A 17153-nucleotide genomic window follows, 5' to 3' on the forward strand; every position below is an offset into this window, starting at 1 on the left:
GGCGGCGCGGGTCGTCACGGCAACGCCTCCCGCCCGCGGGACCAGCGACGTGCTCTCGCGAGAGCCGCGAGCGCCGGAAGTGGGGACGACCCCGGAAGTTCCCGCGGGGCGGAACTGGTCGGGGCGATCAACTCGGCTGCCGGGGGGAGTCTGTTAGTCCGTTTCGGGGGGGGGCCTGCTGCTGCCGGACCGGCCATGGACGGTAGGAGACCCCGCCCGTCGGGGGAGGGCGGGCCCCGCGGACCTCGGTCAGAGACCCCGGACCCCGATCCTCACCCTCGATGCCGGACCCTCACCCCCTTCCCCAAGCTCCTCAGCGTCCAGCCCCCGCCCCACCCCCAGCTCCTGGACCGACGACAGACATCGGCCTTTGGGGCCCTAGGGGTCAGGTCAGAGGGCATCCCCGTCCCCAGGATACCACTACACGACAGTAAGAAGAGCCCAGGCAGAAAGCACCTGCCGTGTGCCAGGCCTCCCTGACAGCAGCTCTTAGCGGTGGGAGCTTGATGTCCCCTCCTGCACACGGGGACGCAGCTGGAGGTCTGGCTCCCAGCGTTGGCGCCACCGCCTGCTGCACCTCCTGTGCCCCGCTCTGCCCCGCTCTGGACACCAGGAACAGAAGGGGGCGTCATACGGTCGGGTACCTACCTTTGCTAGGATGATCGGGGACTGCTGGGGTGCACAGGTTCTGAAGATCCCTTTGGGAAATGTAGAGAGCTGTACAACCACGTCGTTGTCCGGAAAGACACCCTGTATCCCTTGCCTCAGACAAGATGAAGTACTCCCTCCCACGTCTGCACCCCCTGCATCTCGCACTGCACATGTCCACACCCCCAGCACACCTATCCTCACCCCTGCACCCCCAGCTCACCTGTCCACACCCCCTGCACCCCACACCTGTCCATATCCCTCCAAACCCACAGCCCCCACTGCACATATCCGCACCCGCAAACCTGTCCACATCCTCGCACCCCATGAAGACACATGTCTGCACTCCCCACAAGGCCACATCCCCCACACCTGTCTGCACCCCTCCACACACATCTCCACACTCTGCCTGCACTCCCCCACCACACATGTTGGGTTTTGCTCCACAGTTTCTCAGCTCTCTGGGGGGCGGGAGGGAGGGTGAATTTCTTTTGGCGGTTTCACTTTTTTCCAGGGTTAGGTTTTGTCTTAACAGCTCTCTGCTATTCAGAGTCTATTCCTGCCACTCTAGATGAGAAAGCCGAGGCAGGGAGAGACAGTGATTATGTCACGCTGCCAGCTAGAGACTCGGAGCCACACCTTGTTTTCCCTGTGGGAGGCACTCTGCCTGCCACCTGTGTCAGGTTAGGTCTGATTTGCAGATTGCACAGCTGACTTTGGCCTTGACCAGGGCACAACCAGGCCATCCCTGAAACCCGTAGTGGGCTCTCAGCTGGGGACCTTGATTTGCAATTGTGAACGCTCTGCACCCTGACTCTGGATACAGGATTTTGTTTCTTCATTCTGGGCTAGTGAAACCCTTTCAGATATTCTTCACATTTAAAAATGTGAATAAATTGAGGTTTAAACGTGAATCTGGATCTTCCTGCCTCTTGAGTTTCGGTGAGTGAGTAGCAAGTGTAGCTGTCAGGAGAGTTATCTATACTCTCCAGTCTCTTTGAATCTTCCATGAGGGACAGGAAGGCACCCAAGCCAGATTTGAAAGCTCAGACATGCCAGCTGCCATGGAAGTTGGTCTCTGTGGGTCACATCTTTGATATCAGAGGAGTCATCTTCTTGCTACTTAAACTCATTTACTTTGGGGGAGAAAGAGTATATAAAATTTAGATTGCCCACTACCGAACTTTATTAAATGAGGAAAGAATCTTAAGGGCCTTTGTGAAGTTGTCTTAATTACAAAGCACCCACTTGGGTTTTTACTGTGGGCCATGTGCTGTGTCCATGACCTCACATGTCTGTATACTAACCCTTGGTCAGCTAGCGCTCCCTGGTATTACCTATAGGGTCGGATGTTAGGGAGCCTCTACATTTGCCCAAACCGTCTGGCTGACAAGAGAGCAGAACTGGTGCCCTCGTTCATCTCCTGCCTCCCTGAAGGCCCCATCCGTGCCTGCGTCCTGTTCCAGCTCTTTCTGTCTAGGAGGGTCTTTGTGGCCCTATCTTTTTGTTAGACATGCCACCTGTCACAGTTGAAATCCTCAAACCCTCTCTTTTCTTTGCAGACACCCTGTTCCAGTTGAAGGTATGTGATGAATGACCTTTCACCCCCACCCTGCCTTGGTGGTCAGCAAATGAGGACAAATGGTGTCTGTCGTGCTCAGAGGGACAGATTATAAATCGGAAGATTCTGCACAGTGCTCTTCCAGTCTGATGACAGATGGGGTTATTGAGTTGGCTTGATGGCATATTAATCCTTTCCTTGTCTTGGGCTAAGCAGAATCGAGTCGTGTGGGCTCATCCACGAGAGAGGGAGCATGCTGTCTTTAGGAAACAAAGCTTGGGTGTTCACTGCATCCCTTGACGTTTCACTAGGCATTTAAATCTGTGCTTTTAAGTTTGTTAAAATCATGTTGAAGGAGAGCATTCTGAGCAACTGAGCATGCCTCTTATAATTAATCCAGGGTAAGCTTCTGCCACATTTCCCTCAAATGCCTCCGTAGTTAACCGTCCCTGGTTAGTTCTGTAAGACTGGGCAGGAGTGATGTGCCCACGCTGCTAACCGTAGCTCATCACCCTGGCTTTGCAGTGGAGAGGAAGGGCGGGGAACACCAGGACACCACAGGCACTTTGTTCAACAAGCTTCCACCTTGTGGAAGGCGCTCAGGGCCAGATTCCCAGGTCAGGAAAATTTGGGTTTTTCCCTGAAGGAATGTAGGAGTGTGAGGTAGGCAGACAAGAAGCACCTTCTGTGTGACAGAAAGTCCTAGGTGGGGGCGGGGTATCCTCCAAGCAGGCAGGTTTCGGCAGGGAAGCTATGTGGGACTCTGGAAGGTTTCTCTTTCACTTGGGTTTGTTTCTTTTTTGTAATTTGAGAGACAGAAAGAGAGAGAGAGAGCATGTGCGCATGCATGAGCAGGGGGGAGGGGCAGAGGGAGAAGCAGACTCCCTGCTGAGCAGGGAGGTGGATACTAGACTATGCTGGAGTGCATGACTCAGTCCAGGCACCCTGGGATCATGACCTGAGCCGAAGGCAAATGCTTCACCGACTGAGACACCCATGAGTTATTTTTTTTCTGTTTTTTAAATTAATTTATTATCATTTATTTGAGCAGAGGGAGAGGCTGACTCCCTGCGGAGCAGAGCAGGGAGCCCATCACTTGGGTTGTCTGAGAATTCTCTCCTGTGGGCTTCCTGGTCATCAAATGAGTCCTCTTTGGGGAGCTACAGGGCCACTCTGACCAGGGCCGAGAGCATGCACTGCCCAGCAGCCCCTCACAGACACACTGTTCTGTGAAGAGAACACTTTGAGGTGTATGTTCATTGGGAATTCCGTATTACCGCTTGGGGTAGCCTGAAACAGATTCTGTTGAGTTTTTTTCCAAAAGATCAAAATCTGTAAGTACAGGCACCTGGGCGGCTCAGTCAGTTAAGTGTCTGACTCTTGATTTCAGCACAGATTGTGATCCCAGGGTCCTGAGTTCAAGCCTTGCATCCAACTCTGTGTTCAGTGGAGAGTCTGCTTGAGATTCTCTCTGTTCCTCTCCTGTGCTCATCACTGTCTCTCATGGATAAATAAATCTTTTAACGAAAAAATATCCAGAAGTAGTAGTGATTGTGTTAGTTTTTTTTTGTTTTGTTTTTTAGATTTTATTTATTTATTCACGACAGACATAGGCAGAGGGAGAAGCAGGCTCCCCACAGGGAGCCCAATGCGGGACCTGATTCTGGGACCTCAGGATCACGCCCTGAGCGTAAGGCAGATGCTCAACTTCTGAGCCACCCAGGTGTCCCGAGTTGGCTTTTCTTTTAAAGATTTTATTTATTCACGAGAGAGAGAGAGAGAGAGAGAGCATGAGCAGGGGGCAGAGGGAGAAGCAGACTCTCCGCTGAGCAGGGAGCCCAGGGAGGGGCTTGATCCCATGACCTTGAGATCACAACCTGAGCCAAAGACCAACGCTTAACCATCTAAGCCACTCAGGTGCTCCGTGTGAGTTGGCTTTTTAACTTTCCACTCTAGGGGAGAATTTGGATTACGGTGCTCTGGGATAGGACATTTTAGGAAACCCTCACAGCCCTCCTGTCCCTTGAGCCTCAGAGACCCAGTGAGCCTCCTCCATGCAGCCCTAGGCCATGAGGATGCTGGCGGGCTGGGCACCTTCTGTGTATGGGGCAAAGGGTGCTGAGGAGGGTGGGGAGGGTGCTGAAGGGCAGGCCGCGTGCATCTAACCTGAGTGTCCTGCTTCTGCTCAGTTCACAGCAAAGCAGCTAGAGAAGCTGGCCAAGAAAGCAGAAAAGGACTCCAAGGCAGAGCAGGCCAAGGTGAAGAAGGTGAGGTTGCACCATGTCCAGGCCATGTGCTGTTCTCATGTTCCTTGTTTCTGTTGCTTCTTTTGCATTGTTCTGGTATCTTCCTTTTGTGTGAGGTATGCCCCACGACTCTGGCCGTGGGTGTTCTCCCAGGAGCCTGCTTGGGGCCTGTGGTGGCTCCTCCCTGCCCACTGAGGGCGTCCGGAGCCAAAGGACCACTTGGGGCCTGTGGTGGCTCCTCCCTGCCCACTGAGGGCATCCGAAGCCAAAGGACCTGGCATTTCTGCATTTGCACGAAGCTAGCAGGTCTCACCCTAGGAAAAGCCAGGACCAGGCCCCTGAACGGGCCAGGCGGAGGTGGGACAAACAGCCATGTTGTCCCAACTGGCGCTCCTCCTGAATTTCAGGCCCTCCAGCAGAAGAACGTAGAATGTGCCCGTGTGTACGCTGAGAACGCCATCCGCAAGAAGAATGAAGGTGTGAACTGGCTCCGTATGGCATCCCGTGTGGATGCAGTGGCCTCCAAGGTGCAGACGGCCGTGACCATGAAGGGGGTGAGTGCTCGTGCCCAGGGTCACATGGCGGAGTGGAGGAGCCTGGCTAGGCAGGGGGAGCCGTGCAGGACCCTGTCGGTGGTAGTGAAAGTGGAGATTCCCTCCACACCATAATGGCGGCACCAAAGGACAAGACAAAGCATCCTCAGATTTTTCTTCACTGGCCAAGGCATGGGTCTCCTGTCTGTTGTTTAGCAGACAGCATTTCCTGGAGAGTGCAGAGGGCCCATCTTCGGTGGGGGACATCTCTTCACTTTCTCCTGTGCCAGGTGACCAAGAACATGGCCCAGGTGACCAAAGCCCTGGACAGGGCGCTAAGCACCATGGACTTGCAGAAGGTCTCTGCGGTGATGGATAGGTTCGAGCAACAGGTTCAGAACTTGGATGTGCATACAGCGGTACGTGGCCTGTGGTCTTGGGTGGCTTATGTGGCTGGCCCCACACACGTTCCCCCACTGATCTCCCTATGGGGGCCACCTCCAGAGCGCCTGATGCTTGTGGGGTCTGGACCAGCACACAGAGGTCTAGCAGATAAGAGGGAGGCCCAGGGGCCTGAGCGCTGGAGAAAGTGCCCTGAGAGAGAGTAGTGGGGTGGTCTGGTGCGGGTGGAGGGAGTGAGCCCAAAGCATGGTTGAGGTGGGTGGCCAGAAACGGGGCCACTGCAGTGGCTGCAGTGGCGTCCCAGGGCCTGCACCCACCTGCCCGGAACATGACCCCCAGGTGATGGAGGACTCCATGAGCTCGGCCACCACACTGACCACGCCGCAGGAACAGGTGGATAGCCTCATCATGCAGATCGCTGAGGAGAACGGCCTGGAGGTCCTGGACCAGCTCAACCAGCTGCCTGAGGGCGCCTCTGCCGTGGGCGAGAGCTCCGTGCGCAGCCAAGAGGACCAGCTGTCTCGGAGGTGGGCTCAGTGCCCCAGACGTTGGGCTCTTTACCCTGGGCTCTGACCCTGTGGTTGTGGGGGAAGGAGGCGCATGCAGCCTCGAGAGGAGAGCTTGTGTGGGGGGCTCTGGCCCAGGGGTGCCATTCCTTCCAAGGAGGGCCTGCCCGAGGCCCAGTCCAGGCTCCGTCTGAGGGCCTCTCTCCCTTGCTCCTTATCCAGTGTCTGTGTCGTGTGTCAGCTATGGCACTCAGACACTTGTCGCTGGTTCACTGTAGGAAAAGAAGTGTTTGCTCTACTGCTGTTCCCCAGGTTTCTCCTGTGCTGTCTCAGGACAGCCTCGCAGAGCTGAGATAGAAAGGACAGGGTTGTAGTCTCCAGCACAAGATGCCAATCCAGATCTTGTGCTGGAGTGCACAGCAGTGCTGAGGCACCTCTGCCCTCGCCCTCATAGGGGTTGTGTCGTTGATTTGCAGGTTGGCCGCCCTGAGAAACTAGCCGAGCCCTCCTGCAGTGCCCTGCTTCCCTGGCCGTGACGTGTGGGAAGGGCCGGGGAGGAGGCCCCCATCTCTGTCCCCACGCCTCTTGCCTTTCCACACACCCTGCCGTGCGGCCCTTCCCTCCACGCCTGGGGATTGTCCCTCTTAGCGTAGATGGTGGCTCTGTGTCCTGGTGGGTGAGTTTGCACACACTTCTGATTTCTGTGGGTTATTTCTGTGACTGTGGGCTGACCAGCTTGGGGTTCTGCAGGCCTCCCTCTCTCCCCCACCCTCTGAGAAGTTGATGGGGACTGACCAGTGGATGCCATGTGGGCCATGGGGGCCTTCAGAGTCCATGTAATGGCAGATGTGCTGCTAGTGGCCAGCCAGTGGGGTCAGCGCTGCTTCCGGTGGCCAGGAAGCACCTGGAGGCCAGCTGGCTGAGCCCTACTAGGGATCCCCAGCAGCAGGTGCCATGCTCCAATCCAGGCAGGCCCACCCGCAGGGACCCATCTTCGTTCCACTGCTGCCTTGGAAGGGCCTGGGGCCCCACAGGATGTGCTGTGTGTCCTCTGGGAACTCAGGGTGTGCACTGAGGTCCCTCCCAGCAAGGAGCACAGGGTCTTACACCCCTGCTGGGGGTGTGGGGTCTGTGTCATCCTCCCTATACTGTATAGATAATGGGTGCCTCCCCCTGACTGGTCTCCCCTCCTGCCTCGTGGGCTCACACCATTTAATCTGGAAGCCAGAGGGGGTCACCAGATCTCAGAGAGGTGCCTCCAGCAGGGCTGGCTTTGGAGTAGCCGTGGCAGCCACAGCTCAGCAGCTAGCAGCCAGCTCCTCCCAGGGATTTTTCTGGGACAGGCAGCCGTTTCCGTTTTTCATTTCTTGAAGTTTACTTTGTTTTCTTGAAGCTTCCAGGGGTTTTTGTTTTATTGCCAAAATAGAAGGAGCAGACAGCAGATGGGGAACACTGGGCCCCAGCCCCCTCATTGGTGTGAGCTGGTGAGAACTTCATGGTTGGTACTGAGCCGGGCCCAGCTCCGTGCACAGCTGACCGCCCGACCAGCCCTTCTCAAAGGCTTCCTGCCACTCCCCAGTCTGTCCTCACACCAGTGATGCTTGTGAACAGAGATGTTGGAGACCTTTACCATGACTTTGCTACATTTGATTCTTCTGGACTTGGTTGTCCCCGGGTGTCCTGTGTGGTCAGTTGTGTTTGAGCAGCCTTGACACTCTAGACTGGTGTGAGACCCCAGAGGGAGGGTCAGAGTGCTGTCTGGCTTTTCTTCCACAATGCCGGCCTCGCCTTACTCCCTGGCTGTGGTCGCTCAGGGCGCCACATGCTGGGGGTTCAGAGAAGACCCCGACTGCCCTGGTGCCCACTGGGCACCAAGCTCCATGGCTGTGGCTCATCAAAGAGCAGTGGGCGTGTTTGCCCGTTTTTCTAAAATGCTATTGTGAGTAAACACATTGATCCCTGAGAACTTTGTCTGGCTTTGCTTTAGTGGCCTTGGGTAGAGTGGGGAGCTGTAGGTGGGACCCTCCATATGGCTCTCCCACCCCTGTGCAAGAGGCCGACAAGTGGTACCTGGCAGAGGAGCAGGTGGGTGGGTGGTATGAGGTATGCATGTTCTCAGGCCCCACCCCACAGAGTTGGAATCTGAAGTTTTAAGTTTTCTTTTTAAGTTTTTACCTTGAAATAATTTTAAACATACATAAAAGTTGCAACTTGTGTGGATTCTATAGTTATATATTTGTGTACACCAGCACCCTCCACATCCACTTCCTAGTTAACCGTATGTAACTGGCTAAGTCGGGAAACCACCCTGATGTTATTTACTTGCAGTGCCTCCGTTCTTCCAGCCTGGACAGTCCCTCTCATTTGTCTTTGTCACCTGGATGGTCTTTTTTCTTAAGGGTTAGAGAAAATGAGCGTGCATGAGCCAGGCAGAGGTGGGGCAGAGGAGAGGGCAAGGGAGAACCCCAAGCAGGCTCCACATCCAGCGCAGAGACTGACACGGGGCTCCATCCACGACCCTGAGATAAGGACCAGAGCTGAGATGAAGAGTCAGACGCTGAACTTTTGAGGCCCCCAGGGCCCTGACATGGATGGCCTTGAGGCATGCTGGCCAGTTATTTGGCAGCCTGCCTTTCCATTCAGGCTGTGGTGACATTTTCACACAAGGGCATTGAGGTCACAGCTATTGGCAAGCGTCCCCATGCTTGAAGCTGGGTGCGTGGTGTTGCCGGTTGTTCCCCTGGTGGGGGTGGGGGTGGTGTGGGCCAGGCATCTCCCCTGTGACATTGTGTTTTCCTTCTCTGTGGAGTATCTTGTGGGGAGCAATTTTAAGACTGCCAGCATCACCTACAGGGCTGTTGTACTCGGCCCTGATGCTTGTGCTCCTTGATGAATCTTCCTGGTAACAGTATTTGTGGTGATTTCCTATTTGTGGTTCTGTTTGAAGGAAGAGTTTCTTCTTTGCACTTACTGTGTTATATCTGTGTCAGAGCTGACCTGTGGGTATTTCTGCTCTGTGTGGACCAGACGCAGATCTACCCTAAAGAGGCTCAATCTCACCACCCCTCTCCTCACTGGCAGCAGAACCTGCCTCTCCTCAATCCCCCTCCCCGCCAATCCCTGTCCCTTTGTCTCTACACAAAGCTCTTGGAACTGCTATTGGCCCCCAGCTGAGCAGAGGACACCATGCATGGTCCTTCCTTGGCCTCCCATTCTCATCCACACTGCTTCCCACATCCTTCTGTCCCCCTGGTGAGTGATCTGCTGCTCTTCTATTGTGGGTGCCCCCATCTTGCTGGGCCTTGATTTGGTGTTTGAATGTGTGAAATGTGATGGAGGCTTAGATTTGGACCCCTCAGCCTCCACCTGCCCACTGGCTGGGGAAGGGTTCCCTGGACTCCACGGCAGGCACCCCCACCACCCAGGCCCCTTGCACCTGCGCACATCTGCGTGTGCATCTGGCCAGGGGAGAGGTGGCTCATCCCCCCCCCCCCCCCCACGACTCACTCAAGAAAGGTCTCGAGCTTGGAACAATGTTGAGCGGAAATGGAAATAAGCTGTAGCAGGACAAATGGAGAGTAGATAGCAGAGAGCCGCCTGGGACCAGATGGGTTTCTGGGTGGCACCCACGGCTACGGCCTGTCTCTGGTGTGATGAGGGTTATTTCAAACCTTGAAAAAATGCTTCCATGTAGCAAACTTGGTGTGCTACCTCCGCAGCCCACCAGAGGGCCCCTTCTAGCAGTCTCCGCCAGAAAATCCTGTGGCTGCCTGAAGGCTTTCTGGTGGGGCCAAATCAGGGAGGAACCTTTACTTGCTATTTTTTCCTTTAATGTTAAATTGACCCAAAGTGATCAGCAAATACCCAGCAGTGTCCCTTCTGGTCATGTCAGATCAGCCTGGGAATGAGAGGCAGGGACCCTCACGGGGGCTGGGGGGGCCAGGCAGGCTGTCCAGTTTCGGGTGGGGGCTGTGCAGGGCTGGCTATTCCTTTGCGGGCATTTTGGGCCCAGGGCATCTGGGCAGGGGAGCTCCTCCCTCACTATTAAAGCCTGTGCCTGTCCACATGGGGTGTTCCCAGAGGCTCTGGTCTAGAAAGGGGGTAGCAGGGCCAAGGGGCAGATGTGAACACGTGTGTGCATGAGGATGTGGGGAGGGGTGTGGGCACATCTGTGTGCATGAGGATGTGGAAGGAGTGTGAACACGTGTGTGCATGACAACGTAGGAGGGGTTTGCATATGTGTATGCATAAGCATAGGCTTTTGTACACATGCATGTGTACACATGTAAAGGTGTGCCTTCCTGCAGGTGTGTGTGTACCTGGGAAGGGGGCACCAGGAGCCTAGACTGCGTTTATAAAGACTTGAGCCCATGCAGAGCGCTTTCAAAGAGCCTGAGCCCTTTCTGGTCCTACTCTTCCAGGACGCAGGCACTCCTGTGCCTTGAGGTCCAGCCTGGGACCGTTTGCACAGGATTTGCCCTCGGATGCTCAGAAACCCCCTCCAGGGACACACATCCTCATGATTCAGAAGGGTTGTTGGCCTTTATTGACAGTACAGTGTGTGTTAGTCTGGAAGTGCCCACGCCCTACTGCCTCAGGTGAGCCCAGGTACCTGCTCAGGAGAGCCCAGGCTTTGTGCATGGGGAGCAGCATCCTGGAATCTCTCTGCACTGAGGGCCACAGTATCCCCAGAGCTGTAGGAGCCCAGGAGGTCCAGACCCCAGGGCATCATAGGAGACACAGGCCGAGGAGGACGGTGGTGAGGGATGCCAGCAGGACCCCTGGCTGATGGTGGAAGCTGGGGGCCTCTGAGTAGCCATAGTTGGTCCTGCAAGAATCCTGCAGCTTGTCCAAGGAGATGGGCTCCTCCTCGGGAGTTTGTGTGTGATCACTCACCTGGGGACAGACACAGGTTGGGCTGCCTGCCTGCCTGCCTGTGTCCCTCCCTCCCAGCAGAGAAAGCTGGGTAAGCACAGCTGCCCCTCCTCACCCGTTCCACTGCCTCGAAAACCCGGAGCAGGTTGTTGGCCAGGACACCCCTGACCTCCGCTTCTGTCCACTGCCTCCTGAGTAGCTCAGCCACCAGGTCTGGGTACTTGGACACGTCTTCAAGCCCCAAGGGGAGCCTGAGGTGAGGGCAGAGAGAACCAAGCTCTGCATCCTAGGGGTCAGGGCCTCAGAAGCCTGTCCACCTTCCCACAAATCACTGAGCTGCCCATGCTCCCATCCCAAAGCCTTGGGGGCCCCAATGAAGTGGCTTCTAGAGTGAGACATACTTTGCCTGGTCACAGTTACACACTTTCCAGCTTTAGACCCTCATAACATGTTTATGGGAGGCGTGACCCATCTCATCCACAGGACACTGGCCTTGCCCCTTACCTGGAGACACCATCAAAGTCCCCACCAAAGCCCACAGCTCCAGCTCCTGCCACCTTCTTGATGTGATCCAGATGGTCTGCCAAAGAAGGCAACAGGTGTGGGTCCTGGGACCAGCCCTCCCCTACTCAGCTCCTGGGGCCACTCACATCTGCCTACCTGCTACTTGGGACAGGGTGGCCTCCTTTTTGCAGGAAACATAGTCATTGTAGAAATTCACCATCACCAGGCTACCTGTCTGGTTCTGCTTAGGAGAAGGGTGGAGCAGTGGGCCAAGAGCAAGCACCGCACCTCAGGACCAGTCCAGGGAACAGGGCAGACGGCCCCCAACCCCAGCCTGTCCCCCAGCCCCTCACCACCAGCTGAAGCACATCATCAGGCACGTTGCGCCGGTGCTGACACAGGCTGTAGGCCGAGGAGTGGCTGAAGAGGACGGGAGCCTTGGACAGACTAAGGGCAGCCTTCATGGTGCTCACAGACACGTGGGCCAAGTCAATGATGACCCCCAGCCGGTTCATCTCCTTCACCACACGCTGCATGGACACAAGGCTCAGCGGCCAGCCTTCTGGGGTTCACTGAAGCCCCCCGTGACAAGGCCAGGCATGGGGAGGAGCGGATTTGGGCAAGGGCCTTGCTGGACCAGGTATTAATGAACTCTTCAATGGCTAGGAGATGACCCACAGGTTCCAGGGAACACCCATTCTGAGACAGCCCCTGCTAGCTCCAGCTGACAGTGAACTGAGGGCCTGAGAGACAGGACCCTGTGTCCTGGGTCACTTCTCTAAGGGTGACTGTGGTCTTTGCTGAATGCCCTGCCTCACCTGGCCAAAGGGTGACAGGCCTTGGCTCTCGCCCTTGTCCTCTCCTGTGTCCACCAGCCAGTTGTCAGCCCTGGGAGAGCAGAAAGCAGGTATCCCAGGAGCAGAACAGTCATCCTGGTCCTCACACACCTAGGACTCCCGGAAGGACAGCAAGGTGCCGGAGAGAGGCAGACCCTCGTTTGGCCTGTGGGCCCTCCTGTGCGCACTTACCAGGGTGTGTTGCAGCTGTGGGTAAGAGTCATGTACCGCATGCCCAGGTGGTAGAGTGTCCGCAGGACGCCCAGGCTGCTGTCTATGGAGTGGCCCCCCTCCACACCAACAAGACTGGCTATCTTCCCCTCCTGGAAGGCCTGCCGGATGCCTGTGGGGAGAGCCAACTGCGGCGGAGTGTCCCTGGAACCTCCACATAAGGCATATCTGGGCAACTCTAGCTGCTCTGTTGAGGGCTGGGGCTGGACCAGGACCCACCTGTGCTGTTGGTGACACACACAAAGGTTTCTGGGTACATCTGGCACATGCGATGGATGACATCGATCTGCTCCAGTGTCCTCTTCACAGCGTCTTTGTTCTGGGTGTCACAGGGTGTGTATGCGGACCAGAACTAGGGGCCACAGGGGAGAGGTGCTAGTAGGGAGGCTCTGGGTCCCACCCTCACAGGCATGTGGGCATCGGGCTCCCCTCCCATCTTGGAAGCCCTCCCATGGCCTGTGTGGCTCTCCAGGTCCCTTCCAAAGACCTGTGTCTTCAAGGGGCTTAGGAGGTCCACGGCCACCAGGGAGGGCCTGCGCCATAGTCTGGACACAGAGGAGGGGTGAAGGGACCCCAGCACAGGCGAATGTAGGGCTGGGCTGAGCCATACCTGGCCCCCCACAAAACCAGCCTTCAGCTTGGGGATGTTGGTGTGTGTGTGGGTGAGACTCGTCAGGTTGGCCGCCTCAACCTGAAGCTGGTTGTTGAACCTGGTTAGCAGCTGCCAGGGCAGGTCGTTGTGCCTGGGGAAGGCCAGAGAAAGGCTCAGAGGCCAGCCAGGATGGCCCCATGGACCGGGGGCCTCCAAGCCTCCGAACAAAAGCCAACCACTGGGGTGACAGACTGCTCCTTGTGTGAACACACCTAAGCACAGATTAGCCGTTCCATGGTGCTCCACACCCAGGCCAGGTAACGGAGCTGAGAGACCCTCTGGGAGGTCTTCCCTTCGAGGACCCTTCCTGGGGAAGAGGGAGGAGCAGGGGCAGGAATTCCAGTCTCTGTGACACTGGGTAGCTGGGTGTGGGACGCTGAGAGTTTGCACAAGATGAAATCCTCCCCTTGCAGGGAGGGGGCGGGGATGTGGGTGTGGCCTGCCTTTGGAGACCTGGCTCCCCCACCCCACCCCACCCTCCTGGGACAGCTGGAGCAGGGCATCAGGGGCTCTGTGACAGCCCCGCCCCATTTCCGAGCACAGCCTTCTATGCTTCCACAGCACTGAGGCCCATCTGAGCCTTCCCAGGAGCCATAGGAGCTAGTGCTTTGGAGGGAGGCTGGGGCGGGGAGGGAGGGGGAAGGAGTGGGGCTGAATGTCAGCAGCTGGTCTGGGCTACAAAGGCAGAACCCACAGGGCTGGACCCAAGAACCAGGAGTTGCCCAAAGGAGGAGAGACCTCTGGGATGCTTGGTCTCCCTCGGTTGCATATGCAGAAGAGATATGGGCCAGGGAGCTGGTTGGAAATGCAGAGTCTTGGGCCCATCTCAGACCTGCCAGCTGGAAACTGCGCTGGAATCAGCGAAGTCTGGAATTCAGGACACCTGTGAAGGCGCTCCTGCTGGATCCCTAATACAGTGCCAAGGGGCCTTCGTCCTGGCGCTTCGGTAGCCCTCCCAGCCCCATCCCAGGGGGCACTGCCCTATGTGGGTGGCCACTCCTGGTTTTGAGACCGCTCCTCCCAGGACCAGCAGCCCCAGGCTCACCCCCCATCTAGTTCCCATCTCCAACCCCTCCTCCCACCTCTCAACTCAGTTTTTCCACCTGGAACATGGGGATGCTTTGGTACTTTAGAGTACATGGGAGGGTAGATGAGGACCTCAGGCCAGCCACCCCTGGGTGGAGCTTTTCCAAAGCAAGTTGGGCCCAGACCCCAGAAGCGCCCCCTGCTCTCTCGGGGGGCTCCTGTCATAGCTGTGTTTTGATGGGACAGGGTGTGGGCTGGTGGTCAGGACGCCTTTGCTGGTGGAGTGGTGGATGGGTAGGTAAACTTCAGAGTACCAGGGCCTCTGGGTGCTGCCCTGGGGGCAGGGCGGGGCAGGGCCTTGCACAGGACTTTGCCCTCCCCCCCATCCCCGCCTCCGAGGTTGCCACACCCTCTAGGTGTCAGCCTGGAAACCACCAGGAGGGAGGGGCACTTTCACTGGAACCCACAGCAGGGAACAGAGGCCACCTTCGGCCTGCTGTCAACACTGCTTGTTCTAGACCCTGCTGGATCCACCCTCCTTATCTGTGAGGCCAGGGCAGCGTCCTCAGTGGTGACAGGAGGACCCTGTCCCATTCCAAGGGGACAGGTGACAAGTCCCAGCCCTTGAATGACAGCTAGCTATTGTCGGAGAGATTACTGGTGGCTTCTTATCTCCACCTTTTTCTTAGTAACAGAAACCCCTATTTCTGGCCATTTGAAATAGAGATACTTTCTTGCCCCTGTATAGCGGGTATGGCCATGTGACAAGTTCTGCCGTTTGGGAGCTTCCGAAATCTCTCCTTCACAGACAGCTGTAGCTCAGTCCGTGTCCTCCGTGTCCCCTGCTCACTCCTGCTGGCTGGCATGCCGATGGAGACGGCCGCTTATAGCAGCCCGTGACCATTATGAAACACCACGCCGGGCCTCCCTCTGGATGTCTCTCGACTTGGGTCTCTTGCCCCAACAGTAATGCAGGTAGCTGATACCCAAGCGTTGGGTTTGGTCCTGTCAGCCTCGTCTTCACTTTGTAGCTCTCTGGACTATCTCAGGTCCCCAGACTCCAGTTCCCTGAGCATTCCTGGCTGTCTGGGCCCTTGGATCCAACTCACCTGTCATGTGGGCCTCAGGAACCCCACTCTGTGCCCAGCCACCCCTTGGCCCTGAGAATCAGGGAGCAGAGCAGCTTCCCTGACTCACACCTTTGGCATCTGCGCATTCGCTGGCCACCGACCAGACAGCAGTGGCTCCGTCCCGGGGAGGCGGGAGGGGTACCCTGGTAGCAGCCTCTGAGGAGACTTGGCCTCACCCTCCTCGGAGCATGTATGAGGGGCCAAGGAGGAGCTACAGGGAGGGAGGGGTGCACGACCTCCTTTCTCTTGGGCTACCGCAGCTCCCTGGGCTTCCCATAAAACGACATAGCCCATTTTCTTAGTTTTTTGTCCAACAAAGCCCAGAACACCTGCCAAATAGTAATAACTGGAGCATTTACTGAACAGTTGCTGGGAGCAGACAGAGACACACGGGTGCCCTCCTAATGGTGCTGCACCCAGGGTGTGCTAGTGCATGCCACAGGCCACTCTTGGGCGGCACACACAGGGGTCCAGTTCCTGCTGTCCGCTGGTCGGCAGGGGAACCGCGGCAGAAGGGAAGCAGGAGTGGCTGTGGTGTGTGCACAGGTGGCATTTCACACAGGGGTCAGGAAAGGTGGCCTGAGCAAAGCTCAGGAGGAGAAGAGAGTGGGAGCATGGCTGTGAGGACAAGTGGGGACAGTGGGACCCACCTGGAGCATCTGGGGGTGTGAGGATGGCCAGGGGCGGCAGGGGGGGTCTTGGGGGCTGAAAGCAGACTTGGGCTCTACTCTGAGCTCAGTGGGAGACGCGGTGGGTGGAGGGTTTGAGCCAGAAGGACCGGAGCTGGAACTTATATCTCCCACACTCCCCTGGCTGCAGCTCTGAGCCTGGACCTTGGCTGGCAGAAACCAGGACAGAGGCTCACTGGTGACCTGGTGGAGGTGGAGGTGAAGTGGGGGCAGGGAGAGAGGGTGGGTGCAGATGCAGGACACAAGCTCTGCTGGGGCAGCTGTGACACCAGAGGCACAACAAGATGGGAAGAAGTCTGCAGGAGTGGGTGCGTCAGGGAGCACACCAGTGAGGTCATGCTAGGCAGACAGCACAGAGGTGACCCAGGGGCCCCTTGCCTGGTGAGTCACCCCCAGGTGGATACGTCTCAGAGGAGGGTTACAAGGGCCAGGAAAGGCCTCCCGGGGGCCAGTGGCAGACATCACCCTTACCCACAGCTTCAGGTGAAGCAGCAAAGGCCCAGTGAGGAAGTATGGCCCCTTGGATTTTGTGGCTAGTTGGAGGCATGCCCAGGGCCAGGTGCCACCATCTTCTACCCCCAGTACCCACTCCAGGCTGGGATCTGGCACCTATGGGCACAGGGGGGGTTAGGTTGTAGGACACCCCAGGTGCTGCTGAGAGCCACAGGGGCTTTGCAACTGCTCCACTCCTGCTAAAGCTTTGGAAAGCCCTAAGAGACCCCACAAGGATACTGAGTCCCAGCAGAGATAGGTCTGTCAAGTCAAGGGCACATGAGCTCCTGCCCCTGCAGCCCCAGATCCCCAGTCCCAGGACATGTGGCCACTCACCCGTCGATGACAGGTGTGCCCCGCATGATCCTCTCAGCCTCATCCCGGAACCGGTCTCCAGCACAGATGGCCACCAGGGGCCAGAGCCACCAGCTGATCCACATGACACAATCCACCAGGCTGGCCTGTGCACAGCGGGATCCAACGGAGGCCGTAAGGAGCTGCTGTGTGTGCTGGAAGAGAGAGCAGAGGTCTTCAGTCTGGCTGATTGTTGCCAGGAGCCGTCCCATTCAAGGCTCCCAGTGTTCAATCAGTAACCAACACTTCCCTGAGAAGGGGGCGGGGGTGCAGATGGAAGGCCCTGGACCCTGTGGGCTGGGTGCAGCTGTTGGGCCAGATAGGAGGCCGCTGATGCCAAGAGACTACCCAGAGCCCCGGTGAAAGGGCGGCTTGGGAGAGGCCACTCAGGGTAAGTGGTCAACCAGTGCTCGTGTTGTTACTGTCACCACACCCCTTTATTTGCCTGTAAAAATAGCTTCAGGTGAG

At 57.0% G+C, this 17153-nt stretch overlaps 2 protein-coding genes across 2 annotated transcripts; one reads left to right on the plus strand and one right to left on the minus strand.

The window, feature by feature from the left end:
* The first annotated feature begins 88 nt into the window (after window positions 1-88).
* On the plus strand, window positions 89-7859 carry CHMP1A (charged multivesicular body protein 1A). The gene is made up of 7 exons (XM_041771925.1): window positions 89-202; window positions 2211-2230; window positions 4399-4476; window positions 4863-5009; window positions 5279-5407; window positions 5730-5917; window positions 6373-7859. Exons 1-7 carry the CDS (start codon window positions 196-198, stop codon window positions 6392-6394), a joined length of 591 nt encoding a protein of 196 aa, XP_041627859.1. The 5' UTR covers window positions 89-195; the 3' UTR covers window positions 6395-7859.
* Window positions 7860-10419: 2560 nt separating this feature from the next.
* DPEP1 (dipeptidase 1) lies at window positions 10420-16886 on the minus strand. Its single transcript, XM_041771924.1, has 10 exons — window positions 16668-16886; window positions 12953-13085; window positions 12562-12694; window positions 12304-12454; window positions 12094-12163; window positions 11629-11805; window positions 11432-11516; window positions 11276-11351; window positions 10887-11022; window positions 10420-10792 (listed from the first exon to the last, which is right to left on the minus strand). The coding sequence occupies exons 1-10, from the start codon at window positions 16769-16771 to the stop codon at window positions 10625-10627; spliced, it is 1233 nt and encodes a 410-aa protein (XP_041627858.1). The 5' UTR covers window positions 16772-16886; the 3' UTR covers window positions 10420-10624.
* Between the last annotated feature and the right edge of the window lie 267 nt (window positions 16887-17153).

Source organism: Vulpes lagopus, chromosome 10 (assembly GCF_018345385.1).
Source record: "Vulpes lagopus strain Blue_001 chromosome 10, ASM1834538v1, whole genome shotgun sequence".
Classification (NCBI taxonomy): domain Eukaryota; kingdom Metazoa; phylum Chordata; class Mammalia; order Carnivora; family Canidae; genus Vulpes; species Vulpes lagopus.

Excerpts from the sequence above, each read along its gene's own strand:
- CHMP1A (XM_041771925.1), top strand. Across the intron at positions 2,231-4,398 it reads ACACCCTGTTCCAGTTGAAG|TTCACAGCAAAGCAGCTAGA; the intron begins GTATGTGATGAA and ends GCTTCTGCTCAG. Across the intron at positions 5,010-5,278 it reads CGGCCGTGACCATGAAGGGG|GTGACCAAGAACATGGCCCA; the intron begins GTGAGTGCTCGT and ends CTCCTGTGCCAG.
- DPEP1 (XM_041771924.1), bottom strand. The coding sequence starts at position 16,771 with ATGTGGATCAGCTGGTGGCTCTGGCCCCTGGTGGCCATCTGTGCTGGA. Across the intron at positions 12,164-12,303 it reads CACAGCTGCAACACACCCTG|GGCTGACAACTGGCTGGTGG; the intron begins GTAAGTGCGCAC and ends CTGCTCTCCCAG. Across the intron at positions 11,806-12,093 it reads GCCTGTCACCCTTTGGCCAG|CGTGTGGTGAAGGAGATGAA; the intron begins GTGAGGCAGGGC and ends GTGTCCATGCAG.